A 13,179-nucleotide genomic window follows, 5' to 3' on the forward strand; every position below is an offset into this window, starting at 1 on the left:
GAAGTGCAGGGGGGAGGGGAGGGGGTTGAGGAGATGGTCAGGGAAGGCGGGGGAAGGTGACATTGGAGGGAGCGACCTGTAGAACATGCAGGAATGAGCCACACAGGTATCTGGGGAAGTGTTCCAAGCCAAGGAGGCAGAACCAGTGTGGCAGAGTAGAGGCTAGAAAGTAATGGGGGCCAGAAAGGGACCTTGACCTTGACCTTTATTCCGAGTGAGATGGCAGCCACTGGAAGGTTTCAGGCAGGGGAGTGAGATGGTCTGACTCAGGATCCCTGTGGCTACTGTGCAGAGAATGGACGTGGGGCTAGTGCTGAAGCAAGGAGACCCGTGCAGAGGCAGGGACGGGTGAGGGGTGCTGGTGCCTGAGCTAGGGAAGCAGCAGTGGAGATGGTGGGAAGGGTTCCAATTCTTGATGTAAGTTTGGGTAGAGCCACAGGATTTGCTGACAAATCAGAGGTGGGTGTTCACAGCTTTTGGCCTGAGTGATTGGAAGAGCGAAGTCACTCTTCTCAGAGATGAGGAAGACCTTGGGAGGAGCAGATTCTGGGGAACATCAGGAGTTTGGTTTTGGACATCTAAGCAGAGATGCTGAACAGGCTGTGGAATACACGGGCCTGGAGTGAGGTATGGGCTGGCGATGGACGTGAAATCCCCAGGGGAGTGGAGTAGACGGGGAAGGGGTGTGGGAGATGGTGGAGAGGCTGCCAGCGAAGAGCAGAGCCAGGAGAGCTGGGTCCTGAGGCCAAGGGAGTGCGGTGTTCTAAGGAGAAGGGAGGCAGGGAGCCAGTGCTGTTGAAAGGTCAGGGGAGGCGTGTGTGTGTGTGTGTGTGTGTGTGAAGAGATTTATTGTAAGGATCAACTCACATGATTTGGGAGGCTGAAAAGCCCCAAGATCTTCAGTCAGCAAGCTGGAGACCCAGAAGAGCTGAGAATGTAAGTTCCAGTCCAAAAGCCAGCAGGCTTGAGACCCAAGAAGAGCTGATGTTTCAGTTCAAGTCTGAAGACAGGAAAAGCCCAGTGTGCGAGCTCTAGGCAGTCAGGCAGGAGCAGTTAACCTCTTGCTCCTCCTCTCTGTTCTGTTCAGGCCTTCAACTGATTGGATGAGGCCCACCCGCACCAGGGAGGGCAATCTGCTTTACTTAGTCTACCAATTCAAATGTGAATCTCATCAAAAAACACCCTCACAGACACACCCAGAGATAGTGTTTGACCAAATATTTGGGTACCCCATGGCTTTCAACTTGACACATAAAAAAACACCAGAGTGGATTCAAGAGAAGAGGGGGAGCAGGGGCATTAGAGACCCTGTCTGTAGACCCCTCTTTTGAGGAGAGTGGCTCTAGAGAGTAGAGAACTGGGTGGTAGGTGGAGGGAGATGGGGGTCAGAAGAGGGATTCTTTTCAAGTGGCAGAAATAATAGCATGTTGTACGCTGCTGGGTAGGATCTAGTAAAGAGAAAAATTGATGCAGGAGGCAAAGGGGACTGTTGCTGGGAGAATCATCTTATTAGGCGAGGAGGAATGGTCTCTGTGCCCAGGTGGGTGGACAGCCTTGCAGAGGAGCAGGGACAGTCCAGCTGTAGGAAGCGGGGGGCATGCAGGCAGGTGGGGGTGTGGACAGGATGGTGGAGCATGCGGCAGGGCTTGGCTGAGAGCTCTCTTTTTTGCAGGGAAATAGGAAGCTGGGCCCCGAGCTGAGACAGAGGATGGGGGCTTCAGAGAGACAAGGTGGGAGGGAGGGAGAGCAAATGGACTAGGGAAGTGTTTGCAGTTTCCCAGGGCTCCTGAGGTCCAGAGTAGGGTGTAAATGTAAAGTGAGCCAGTGGGCGGCGAGGTGGTGTGTGTCCATCAGCTCTGTTCAGACCCCCAGTGTTGAGCGGGGGAGCAGAGAAAGTGGAGGGTTGACAGTGGGGCAAGGAGTTGATGGACCTCTGCATCTTGTCTGGAGGAGGTAAGCAAGGCCAGGAGGGGAGTGAGGGACAGTGAAAAAGATGAACTAGTCTCACAGGTTGCAGAATCCTGGGCATTGGGGTGAGCTGACAGGACAGGAGGCGATGGCTGGACCTGGGGTGGTTGCAAGTTATTTCTGGAGATGCTGCGGTTCCTGGTAGCAACATGGTCTGTGGTAGACCATGGGAGAAGATGGGCAGGATAAAGGCCATGACATTCAGAAGAGGTCAAAGAATTGAGAGGGCAGGGGCAGGAAGGGAATGATTGCCGGAGGCACGGTGACGGTGACAGTGAGTCGGGAGCTAAACTCTGAGGGGTGAGGGGGGTCGTGCTGGGGTGGCGGTGACCACAAGGAGGGCTGGTGGTATTGAGATTATGTACCCACAGGGGTGCACAGTAGGTGCTTGGCAAATGGGAGCTGCTTTTATCAATCCAGTTTTGGTGACCAGAACGTGATTCCTGGCCTGGTCACAGGACAGAACCTAAAACCAGGAATGTGCGAGATCGTCTGTGGTGCAGGATTTACGTGCACCTGTATCAGTGTGACATTCAGGGCCGCTTAGTCCCTTCCTGCAGGATCTAGATACCCTCCCCTCGAGCGTGGTCCCACCAGGCCTCTCAAGAGCAGGAGGGGTGGACAGATAAATGGGCAAATGGGCGCTCAGGCTGAGCCCTGGAGCAGAGACTGAGCCCAAGGACATGGGCCCATGCCCATCCCTGTCCCGGGGTCTGGAGCAGCCCCTGAATGGCACAGTGATGGCTGGTGCGTTTCCCCCGCCAGCAGACCCAGGCCCCTCACTCCTGACCTGGCGCTAGAAGCATGAAGGTGGTGGGTGGGGTGTGACTGTCGCTGTGGTGGGGTGGACACCCCAGGAGGTGAAAGCTCCCAGGGTAGCCCCTGAATTTCAGGCCTGGGAACTTCCTGCTTGAGTGGCTCCGAGCAGCTGGGGACACTTGAGGGGGAAAGGGACCCTCCACCCACGTTCCAGTCTAGGGTCAGGGCACCACGGCTGCCTTCCCAGCGGACGTTTGCTGCCTTTGACGCCCGCTGTGTGCCAGCTGCCCTGTCAGAAGCACCCAGTTCGAATCCTGGTTTTCACTTACTGCCTGTGCGAGCTGCAGGCGGCACCTCCCCGGTCGGCCTGTGTCTCACCTGTTGGACGGTATCGCCTTTCAGGCAGGGCGCTGGGGACGTGGTGACATGAGTGTGGCGATGGCAGCAAAATGGGACGGAAAAGCTGACGGTTTAGGACACCGGGGGCCTCCGTTCAACCTGGGGTTCAACTCCCTTCTTAGAAAAGCTTTCGCTAGGAGCTACGGTTATGTCGAGCGTCAGTCCTGCCCCGGGTGCCGCAGGCACGCGTTGCAAGGGGTCCGGGCGTTCATTCGCCTGTTCAGTGGGCCTTTGTTGCCTACTGCGTGCCGGGCAGGGCCACGAGACCTGCCAGTGATGCTGGTCTGAGGAGGGAAGTGCTTCCCCGGGGCTCCCTACACACCTGGCCAGGGAAGTGGTCCTGCTGAGCTGAGCTGAGCAGGCCACTGAGTGGGAGGGCCCTGCACACAGTAGGTGCTCGGTGATAGGATGCAGGGGGCATTGCCTGGGAAGTTCCTGGGAAGCCTCTTACTTGGCCAGTGTCCAGCTCTGCCCCTACCCCCAGCATCCTTCAGGTCTGGTCCAGGTGGTTAGACTATTGCTTCTCTGTGTAGCAGCCAAGTTCAGTTAGACCTCGTCTGGACCAGGGAGCTTTAACCACAGCCGTCATTGTGCCTGTCACAGAAGTTGTAGAGCCTCTCCAGGCTGTGGTCGTGACTCTGGCAAGTCCTAGATCTCGAGACTCAGAACCAGTGTCTTTGTTGTATACACAGCCTCACAGGACAGCACCTTATTCTGGGTCCACTGGCTCTGAGTGGGCTGAGCCACGCTGGGGGAGCCCTGTGGGCCGAGGGAGTGCACGCAGTCCCCTCTCCGGGGGTCCCCCCCACTGGCTGCGCTCCAGAGGAGCAAGGTAATAAGGAGCAACTTCCACTTACCGTCGGTATAAATCCCACAATCAGGAAAATTGCTTCAATTGCTAAAAAATGCTGGTGGAAAAGTCCATTTATTTTTCATTTTTCTTGTGCACTTGCCACCCTCACGCATGAATCACTGTCGGTATGTAGATTAAATTTATACCCCCGTTATCTTTCATGTCTCTGGGGCGCTGGTGTCAATTGGGTTTCTGGTTATGGAAAGCCACTGTCTGCCTTGTGGTGGCGAGAGAGTGTGGCCCGCTCCGTGGGGGGAGGCCACTGGGGAGTCTCAGCTGTGTCCTGGAGTCTCCCCTCAGCACCCCCATTTCAGTCCCTGCCCCTTCCACCTTTTGGCCACAAGATAGGACTTGCTTTTTGGAAAACTGCAGTTCTTCTCTGGAGCTGCTTCTGCTCCAGCGTTTGCACCCCAGATTTTGGGTGGTTTATTTAGGGTGGTTTGCAGTGAGCATGAAGGAAGCGTTGTTTTATTTTGAACACCTGTTTTGAGAATTGGCCTGGACTGGATACAAAAACTATAGGCATTTTGAAAACATGCTTTGGTAACACACTATACAGGCTTCCTTCCTCTTTGGTCCCCCCCCCCCCCCCAACACACACACAGGATAGAGCCGGTGCCTGCTTGCTTTCCTCTTGAATGCCGGCAGGGTGGTCAGACAGCAGCGAGGAAGCCTGGTTCTCACCTGTGTCCTGGAAGGTGCAGAACTGTCTAGAGCTAACAGTATACTTTGTTCCCCATGCTCACATTTGGCCATTTCTGTGCACATCCTCTGAAAACATGCTTGTTTATTCTCTGATTTATGATTCAACAAATGCTAACTCTACTTCTTGGGGTTGGAACCCCTTTGAGAATCTGTTGGAACCCAGGCCCCCCTCTGGACGCACGGTTTTGAACTTGAGGGGGTTTACAGAGCCCTGTCCCGCCTGCTGTGAAGAAACCTTCTTCATGCACCCCCCCCCCAACAAAACCAAGAGCCATTCCAGGAGCTAGGAGGTCTGTGGCCCTTCCAAGATAAACGCCTCAGCCCCTCACACCCCAGCACCCTTCTCAGATCTCATCTCAGAAGACCAGTCCCCTGGGCCACACTCCTGGCTCTTTTGGGGTTACCTCTAGACTTAGAGACCCCCCCATTTCTCTTTGTGACACCATGTCCCTGGGAGGGGGGCTTCTCAAGCCACAGCTGGCCTTGCCTGCTCCAGGCCTCTACAGCCCCCCAGCAGGTATCATTACTGCATAAGAGACCCATCATTCTGCATTAATCTGGGATTCATCATGATAGCCATGACCATAATTAATTTATTTGGTATTAATGTGGATGAAATATGTACTGTCCTTTCAGGGGAAATCAGGCTGCCTATAAGCATTAGTTAAAAGGACCATTAAAATCAAACCTTCCCCAGATCCATTAGGCGAAGTCTTTCATCCTGAAGAAGATAAAGTTGTGCTGTGTGAAATGTCATGAATAATTAGGTTGATTGCTGTTTTAAACTCTGCCCCTGCCTCCCCAACCCCTCCTGCCTCCCTCCTGAAGCGGGGAAGGCTCACCTGCAGTGGAGTGCCCCCCTCCATTGCCCATGTCTGCACTGGCCCCCAATTCCCTGCTGACCTCTATGGCCACCGGTGTGGCTCTGTGTTTGTGGCCAGATGGGGAATGGACCCCCCTGGACTGTATTTTTCAGATGTGCACATCGCCTCTCTTCCCAGCCTTGGCTGAGGGTGGCTGCAGGTGCCTTCCTCTTGCCTGGGTGCCGGTCCAGAGAGGTGTAGACCAGGGAGGGGCCTGAAACTGTTTTTTTCAAGCAGCTCTGCAGCCTTCCTGCCCTGAATGGCACAGGGACATGAAAATGCAATTCCTGGGCCCACCCTGGACCACCACATCTCAGGGGCTGTGCGTGGGAAGGAGATGGAGGCCAGCGTGGGGATGCTTTGGTTGTGCCAGATGGAGGGGCAAGACAGGAGAAGAGAGAGCCCGGCTCTGCTGCAGTGTTTCTGGAACGAGGGTGGACACTGGCACGTGTCCTGGCCACATGGGCTCCTCTGGGGAGAGCACGGGAAGCGTTTTGCTGACTGCCTTGTACACAGCAGCTTGGGCAGGTGCGGTCACCCCCTGGGCTGGTCCTCTTGGCCTCACCATAGAGTTGGAGAAACCAGGAGGCGGAGGGCGAAACTGCCTGCTCGCAGGGGATGTAGACACTCCTTGGTCTCGGGTGAATCGATGGGTATTAGTGGGGGAGTTTGGAGCCCTGGGTGTGAGCCTTTGAAAGGCACTGGAGACTCTAGTTCTGTTCCAGCCCCTTCTTTTTGTGGTTAAAGAGCCTGGGCACGAAGCAGTAAGGCCAGTTAGAGGCTAAGGGACCAGGTGGTGAGCACTGGGTGGCCCAGGGGTTGGTGTCCGTGGACACCCGGAGTGGTGGGGTGCCAGAGGGGCAGATGGGAAGTGGGAGGAAACTGGACACCCGCCCCCCCTAATCCTTTCATGCTGCCCCAACAGGCGCTTCGGCACAAAATGCACGGCCTGCCAGCAGGGCATCCCCCCGACCCAGGTGGTGCGCAAGGCTCAGGACTTCGTCTACCACCTGCACTGCTTCGCCTGCATCATCTGTAACCGGCAGCTGGCCACAGGGGACGAGTTCTACCTCATGGAGGACGGGCGGCTGGTGTGCAAGGAGGACTACGAGACCGCCAAGCAGAACGGTAACGGCAGCCTCGCGGCGCGCCCCCAGCCCTGTCCAGGCCGGGCCTCTGCTGGGTGCCGCCCGCGGCCCTCAGCGCCTTGCTCACCCCCGCCTCCGAGCTGCCCCCACTTCTCCACAGGGAGAGTTAATTCTCAGCACCCGCGATCCTTTAGCGCCCGCTGCCTTCAGGGAAGCCTTAATCAAGCTGGTTAGTGAGAGGCACCTGTCCACATTGGGCTCGGGAGCAGCCGGGGACCGTGTGTCATTATGTTCATGGCTCCTTGCCTGGCGTGGGGCTGGGACAGTGTTCCATCTACACTGGACACTGGCTTATTCCTTGTTGTATATATTGGGGGGCATACTTCCTCAGCACCCCCATACCTCAAAGGCTTTAGGCTTAGCATTGGCCTAAGCCACCTTGGATGGTCAGCTTGGACTCCAGTCAGTTGTGCTCCATTTCCCCTCTCAGCCTGTGGGCTTGTAGACGTGGCGACTCGGGTGATGACTCTTCGTGTCACCTGAAGCCCTCGATGCAGGAGCAAGTAGCCGGCCAGTGTCCACATTCAGGGAGATTCCAACTCAGCCGTAGAACTCCCACTTGCCCCGCCACCCTTCCCCAGCTGCCTCAGGGTCATTGTCCCTGGTCTGCAGCAGAAGCCCAGGATGACGCTGATGCCAGCCCCAGCACCTCACACCTGGAAAACCTGCCTTTACCTGGGCAGACGGGCAGCAGCTGCTCCTGCCCTCCAATGCTGTGTTCTTGGGCAGCCCCAGGTCTTTCGAAAGCCTAGACTGGGTTTGGGCCCCCCAGTCCTCCGAGCTCTCCTCAGGAAGGCCGAGCCCGACTCCTCCCTCTTGCAGCCCTCCTTGGGCTCCTCACTCACAGCCGTGTCCACAGGGAGTGTGCCCTCCGCTGGCTCCAAATTTGGCATTAGGCCAAACCCAACCTGGGCATCTCAGCTGCACATACTCACAAAACACCAAGGTTATTTGCCTTTAACTAGGATTTTTATTGACTCAGGATGTCACTGTGGAAAGCAGCTCTCGTTGACAGCTCTGGGCTTGATGGAGAAAAAAAGAAAAGCAACAATGTCATGCATCTCCTTCTAGAGCTTTCCTGGGCTCAAACACGTTATAGAGATCTGATCATTCCATGGAGAAATTAGTTTATTGCTTAATAAATGCAGTTTAAAATAAAGGGTTTGCGGTGGTGAGGAGGCAGAGGTAATCTCAGGGTGAGCCTGCTGGAGCCGAGCCTGACTTTGGAGGAAGGTGGGAAGGGCCCCTGAGTCAGAGACCTCCTGTCTTTCCTCCCACCACCCCCAGCTTGGCCTTTTGGGGTGGACAGGCCTTCAGTCTTTTTCTTCCTCTTTCTGGGGCCTCCGTAAGCCCATTCCCAGGCTATTTGCTTTAATGTATTTATCTGCTCGGGTTCCTTAAAACCCACTCGATGCTGTTGCTTTGAAGTCAATTATGATGTCACAGAAGATTAGGGTGTCTTGTCAGGGATAAACCATCGAAGCAGATGGACTGCGAGATCCCAAGCTGCCTTTGGAGCTCTGATGCCCTTCACCAGATACTAAAACTGCACGACCCCCCTGGGGCCGGGGGTGCCGCTCGTTGTCAGAGGCCTCGTTTGGGCCCCGAGCACTTCTGGCCTGGCCTCCACCGCTACTGGGGGTGGCTCAGGAAGGGGAGACCAGCGGGGCAGGCAGGGATGACGCAGAGGGGCCAACACTGAGCGAGGATTATTTGCGCCGCAGCAGACCTCTGTAGGACCACGGGGAGACACTGGAATTAGTCTCAGAACCTGGTGGGCACTCACTAAGTCAGGGTGCCTCTCGGCTGTCCATGGGGGACTGTAGCGCCTGCCACATAGGGCTGTTTCCTGAGGCTTAAATAGGAGATGGCGTGTGGAATGGGGCGTTAAATGAGGGTGAGTCCAGTGTGGAGGAGAAATGCAAACAGGGAGGTGGGATCTGTTATGTTTTCAAGGAGCTGAAGGTTCCACAGTAGTTCTGATGGGTTCCTCTTGTCTCTGCCGTCAGCGAGGCAGGGGCCACGGCCACTCTATCCTGTGAAATCAGGGTGATGCTGAGGGCAGCGGGGGACCTTTGCCTGCTGTGGGACGTTTGGCTCTCTTTATGTTTTAATTCCTCTTTGCTAATCTACACCCTCTTTCAGGCTTACAGTTTCCTCCCTTGTGCTACACAAAGAATCTAATACCAGCTGTTTGTACCTTGGTGTGGATGATTTTGTTCATTTGTTACATCTCCCTGGATATTTGCATTTTCAATATAATGAGGTTGCCTCTTGTGCCAGGGACAAGTGCTAGGAGACCCTGCATAATTCAAAACATATTTTAAGGCTAATTTTCCCATAGGAATTAATGTAAGAAGTAAGGGAGGAATGTATTCTGGGAGCACATAAATCCATAACCGGTGAAATGTATCTTTGCCTTAATGCTACTTTTTATTTTCTCAGCACTATCTCTAATACCTCGTGGAATGCTCTCTCCTAAATTAACAGCCCAGGGTAGCATGGTCTTGCTTGGCCTTCCTCATAGCGTTTTATCACATTTAACTTCCGTACCAAAGTTATTGATTTTTGGGTACATTTTTCAGCATGAGCACGGCCACCGCTACTTAATGAATACTTGGATGACATTGTTATAGGATATAAAGAAGATTTTAAATTATAATAACAGTGAATGTTAAAATAACAGCATAATAGTCCCCATAATCGCAAGAAGAAAGTCCTGTGCACGTAGACAGCAGCGCAGAAGCAATGCGCCACCAACCCAGGATGACGGGGTATATCCCGGTGGCGCTGCCATCTGGCTGTGGTGAAAGCAATGTCTAATTCACTAGGGAAGCCTACTTCGAAATTAAGCAGTTCTCAATGAATTAAAGATTTTTTGGTGGCTTCATTATTTCAAATTTTATATATAAAGACTGTATAGATATTTTAAAAGTACACTATTTTATATTTGCATCAAATGCTATCATGCAGGCATCTCTATAAATATGGGCAGGATTGATTCCTTAAAACAGAATTTAAAGAGTTTTGGAGGTTTTCCTCAGTGTCTGCCACAGCGGCTCTGGACTTCACTATGGCTCATCCACCTTCACAGCGCTGGCAGCAACTCACAAGGATGTCCAACAAGTGTTAGGCCTGGCAGGGAGATGCATGGGATTGGACCCCTTCAGTCTGATGGAGCTCCTGTGTTGGCTGGGTTGGCAGGGGACAGGGAGGCCGGGAGGGGGACAATGGTGTCCTCACTTTTCAGTGACTTGGGAAGGCCTGTGGTGCAGGAGTAGGCTCCTTGGTCTCAGGACTGCTCCACCTTGCTGTCCACCATTCCTCCCCACTGCTTTGCCCACAGCAGGAAAATATGTGAGGAAAGGAGATGGGACGAGACCCTGGAGCTTCAGGTGGGCTCAACCCAATAGGGGTTTTCATTGCAGATGACTCAGAGGCAGGAGCCAAGCGGCCCCGGACCACCATCACCGCCAAACAGCTGGAGACCTTGAAGAATGCCTACAAGAACTCCCCCAAGCCTGCCAGGCACGTGAGGGAGCAGCTGTCCTCAGAGACGGGCCTGGACATGAGGGTCGTACAGGTGAGACATCAGCACCTGGCCCCCGGGCTCCTTTGCCGCCTGTGGGTCCTGGGCCAGTCTGTGTGTCCCTCTCCTCTACATGAGGAGGGGTGGGGAGTGGTACACAGGATGTACAGTGATCATCAGCCTTGTCACTGATCCCCCTTGGGGAGTTGGGCTCAGAGCCATTACCCAGGGGAATTTGCCAAATAGGAGAGAGATTTCTGAGGCTAGGGAGTCCTGGGCACATCACACTCCTGGCCTTGAACTCTACTGAGGCTCCAGTCCCTATCTCCAGCCACCTGTCTCGGGGACCCCGGGGGCTGCAGGTCAGGGTGGACACCCCTGAGTGTTTTCCCTGTGCTTGTGTGGCAGGTTTGGTTTCAGAACAGAAGGGCCAAGGAGAAGCGCCTGAAGAAGGATGCGGGGCGGCACCGCTGGGGACAGTTCTATAAGAGCGTCAAGAGGAGCCGGGGAGGCAGCAAGCAGGAGAAGGAGAGCTCTGCAGAGGACTGTGGGGTTAGTGACAGTGAGCTGAGCTTCCGAGGTGAGCAGGGCTGGAGGGGCGAGGCCCAGGTCTTAGGAAAGGACCCTGGGAAGCAGTAATCCTTGACATTCAAGAGGGATCTTGAGGCAGTAATGGGTGGAGGAATGCAGCAGTGGCCCTTTAAGAAAATGAGAGAGCTCTGCTGCTGAGATGTGGAAGCTGGGTTCCCTGGGACGGTGAGCGCCAAGGCCTCCCCTCCTTCCCTGGGGGCTCCCTTACAGGATTCCTGAGAGTGACCCCTTTCTCCTCTCGTGGTGGGGAGGACATGCCAACCAGGCCCTCTGCCTTGGGAAATCACTCCTGTGAGTGCATGTGAGATGGGGACGAGCCTCATTTCTGAGTCCCTTCCCCCTGTGCACTCATCCTGCCCCCCACCCCTGCCCCCAGCACAAACGCTTTGCAGCATGCGCTGAGTTCAAATTGGTGCGTCAGCAAAATTGCAAATGACTGCATGTCTTGGGCCCTTAGGTTGTTTGCAAATAGCTGTAACTGTTCTCCTATACTGAATCCTCAAATGTGGAAGGCCTTCTGTTGTGGGGGGAGGGAAAAGAACTGAGCTGGGGTCAGAAATTAAGTTTCCAGTTGTGGCTCTGTCACATTGATTCACTTCTCTTGAGCCTCAGTTTCCCCACCTGTAAGTGGGGAGTAACCACATCCATGCCCATCTCAGTGCTGTTGTGGGGATCAATGAACACAAATGACTCTGGATGTGTTTGGGGAAAGCCAGGACATTTATATACTTGGAAGGGACGACTGTTCCCATGGGGAGCCTGTGGCTTCCATAGAGGGCCCTGGTCCTATGGGATGACAGGTATAGGCAAAAGGCCAAATAATGGCCATTTTATCGTGGAGCTGAGCCTTCATCTTCCTGCACTCTTTAAAGGGAACGTGCTCCCGTCCCTTCCCCTCCCCATTTTCATGGGTGGAATGGGGGCAGGTTGTCAGACGGTGTGGGTGTGGAAGTCTAGTCTGGGGAGGCCTGGACAGGAATTGATGCACAGCCCCAGGTGGGAATAGAAAAGCCTCTGGGGCAGAGGATGGAGAAAGCTGCCCCCCAGGAGCACGATGACCTCAGGGGACTGTATCTCAGCCAAGAGGTCTGTCCTGGGGCCCTGGGGACTGCTCAAGGGCCTTATGCTCACCCCCTTGACCTCTTGGCAGGGTTGGGAAAGACACTTCCTCTCATCTGAGCTGCTGAAATCAATGTCAGGAACAGGGAACATAGAGGATTGTCAGGTCTTGTTTTGTAACTCCTGTTGGGTGCAGGTGGGTCCCCAGATGACCTACATTGCTTACTCTGGGTAATTATGTAATCCTGTATTTCTTGAGACTAAAACTGCCCACTTCTGTTGGAGAGATGACTTCTTCCAGGTGGCAAAGATCCCACTGGATCCCCTTAGTGAAATTCTCTAAGAAACAGGAAGGTCTGTTTGTCTTAATCAAGTCAACACTGTCCCCAGTGAAGACCTTATTAGAGAAACCAAGTCCTTTGATATTGAATCGCTTTTCCAGGTAGACCAGGAGGACACTGTACACATGTCTAAGAGTGGTCCTCAGCTACCCTTACCAGATGAGCCTGCTTGTTTCCCAGCCACCTAACCCAAGCACTTTACTCAGCCCGAAAGCTTTCAGATTAAATCTTGTCAGCATGAAGTTTCCACTGCGACGTGAGGCATTCATAAACCTCAGTGTAGCCAGAATATCTTAGTACGAGTGACATGGGGCCAACACGCTCACCAGACACTGTCCAGCCTTCTGGGTCCTAGGAATTTAGTGTCTGCAGGTGTTTCCTCTATTTCTCCCCCTTAATGTGGGTCAGTCTCTGGATGCCAGGCTGACATGTTGGTGTCTGACCCCTGCTTGGCAGCAAGGCAGCTGTCACCCTCAGGCTTCTTTCCTGGTCATGTGTCCTAGGTTGTGAAGAATGGGGCCACTGGAGTCCTGGCAGCTGACAATAAATCTCCGTTCTTTTGTCCACAGAGGATCAAATTCTCTCAGAACTTGGCCACACCAATAGGATTTATGGCAACGTGGGGGACGTTACAGGCGGACAGTTAATGAATGGGAGCTTCTCCATGGACGGGACAGGACAATCCTATCAGGACTTGAGGGATGGGAGCCCCTATGGAATCCCCCAGTCTCCATCTTCCATATCGTCCTTGCCATCCCACGCTCCTTTGCTCAATGGGCTGGATTACACGGTGGACAGTAATTTGGGCATCATTGCGCATGCAGGGCAGGGGGTGAGCCAGACACTGAGAGCGATGGCTGGGGGACCCACTTCTGACATCTCCACAGGAAGCAGTGTAGGCTATCCTGACTTTCCAACCAGCCCAGCCTCTTGGCTCGATGAAATGGATCATCCCCCTTTTTAA

The 13,179-nt window shown here is 54.1% G+C and overlaps 1 protein-coding gene across 1 annotated transcript in view; it reads left to right on the top strand.

Annotated features, from left to right (window-relative positions):
* LHX4 (LIM homeobox 4) overlaps positions 1-13,179 on the top strand; it is a 37,924-nt gene extending 24,745 nt beyond the window's left edge. Inside the window, exons 3-6 of the mRNA XM_087828295.1 lie at positions 6,473-6,675; positions 10,124-10,278; positions 10,633-10,804; positions 12,785-13,179. Of these exons, the coding sequence (XP_087684421.1) occupies positions 6,473-6,675; positions 10,124-10,278; positions 10,633-10,804; positions 12,785-13,179 (925 nt within the window). The remainder of the gene's footprint in view (positions 1-6,472; positions 6,676-10,123; positions 10,279-10,632; positions 10,805-12,784) is intronic.

The sequence above is a fragment of the Miniopterus natalensis genome, chromosome 19 (genome assembly GCF_054644295.1).
Source record: "Miniopterus natalensis isolate mMinNat1 chromosome 19, mMinNat1.hap1, whole genome shotgun sequence".
Classification (NCBI taxonomy): domain Eukaryota; kingdom Metazoa; phylum Chordata; class Mammalia; order Chiroptera; family Miniopteridae; genus Miniopterus; species Miniopterus natalensis.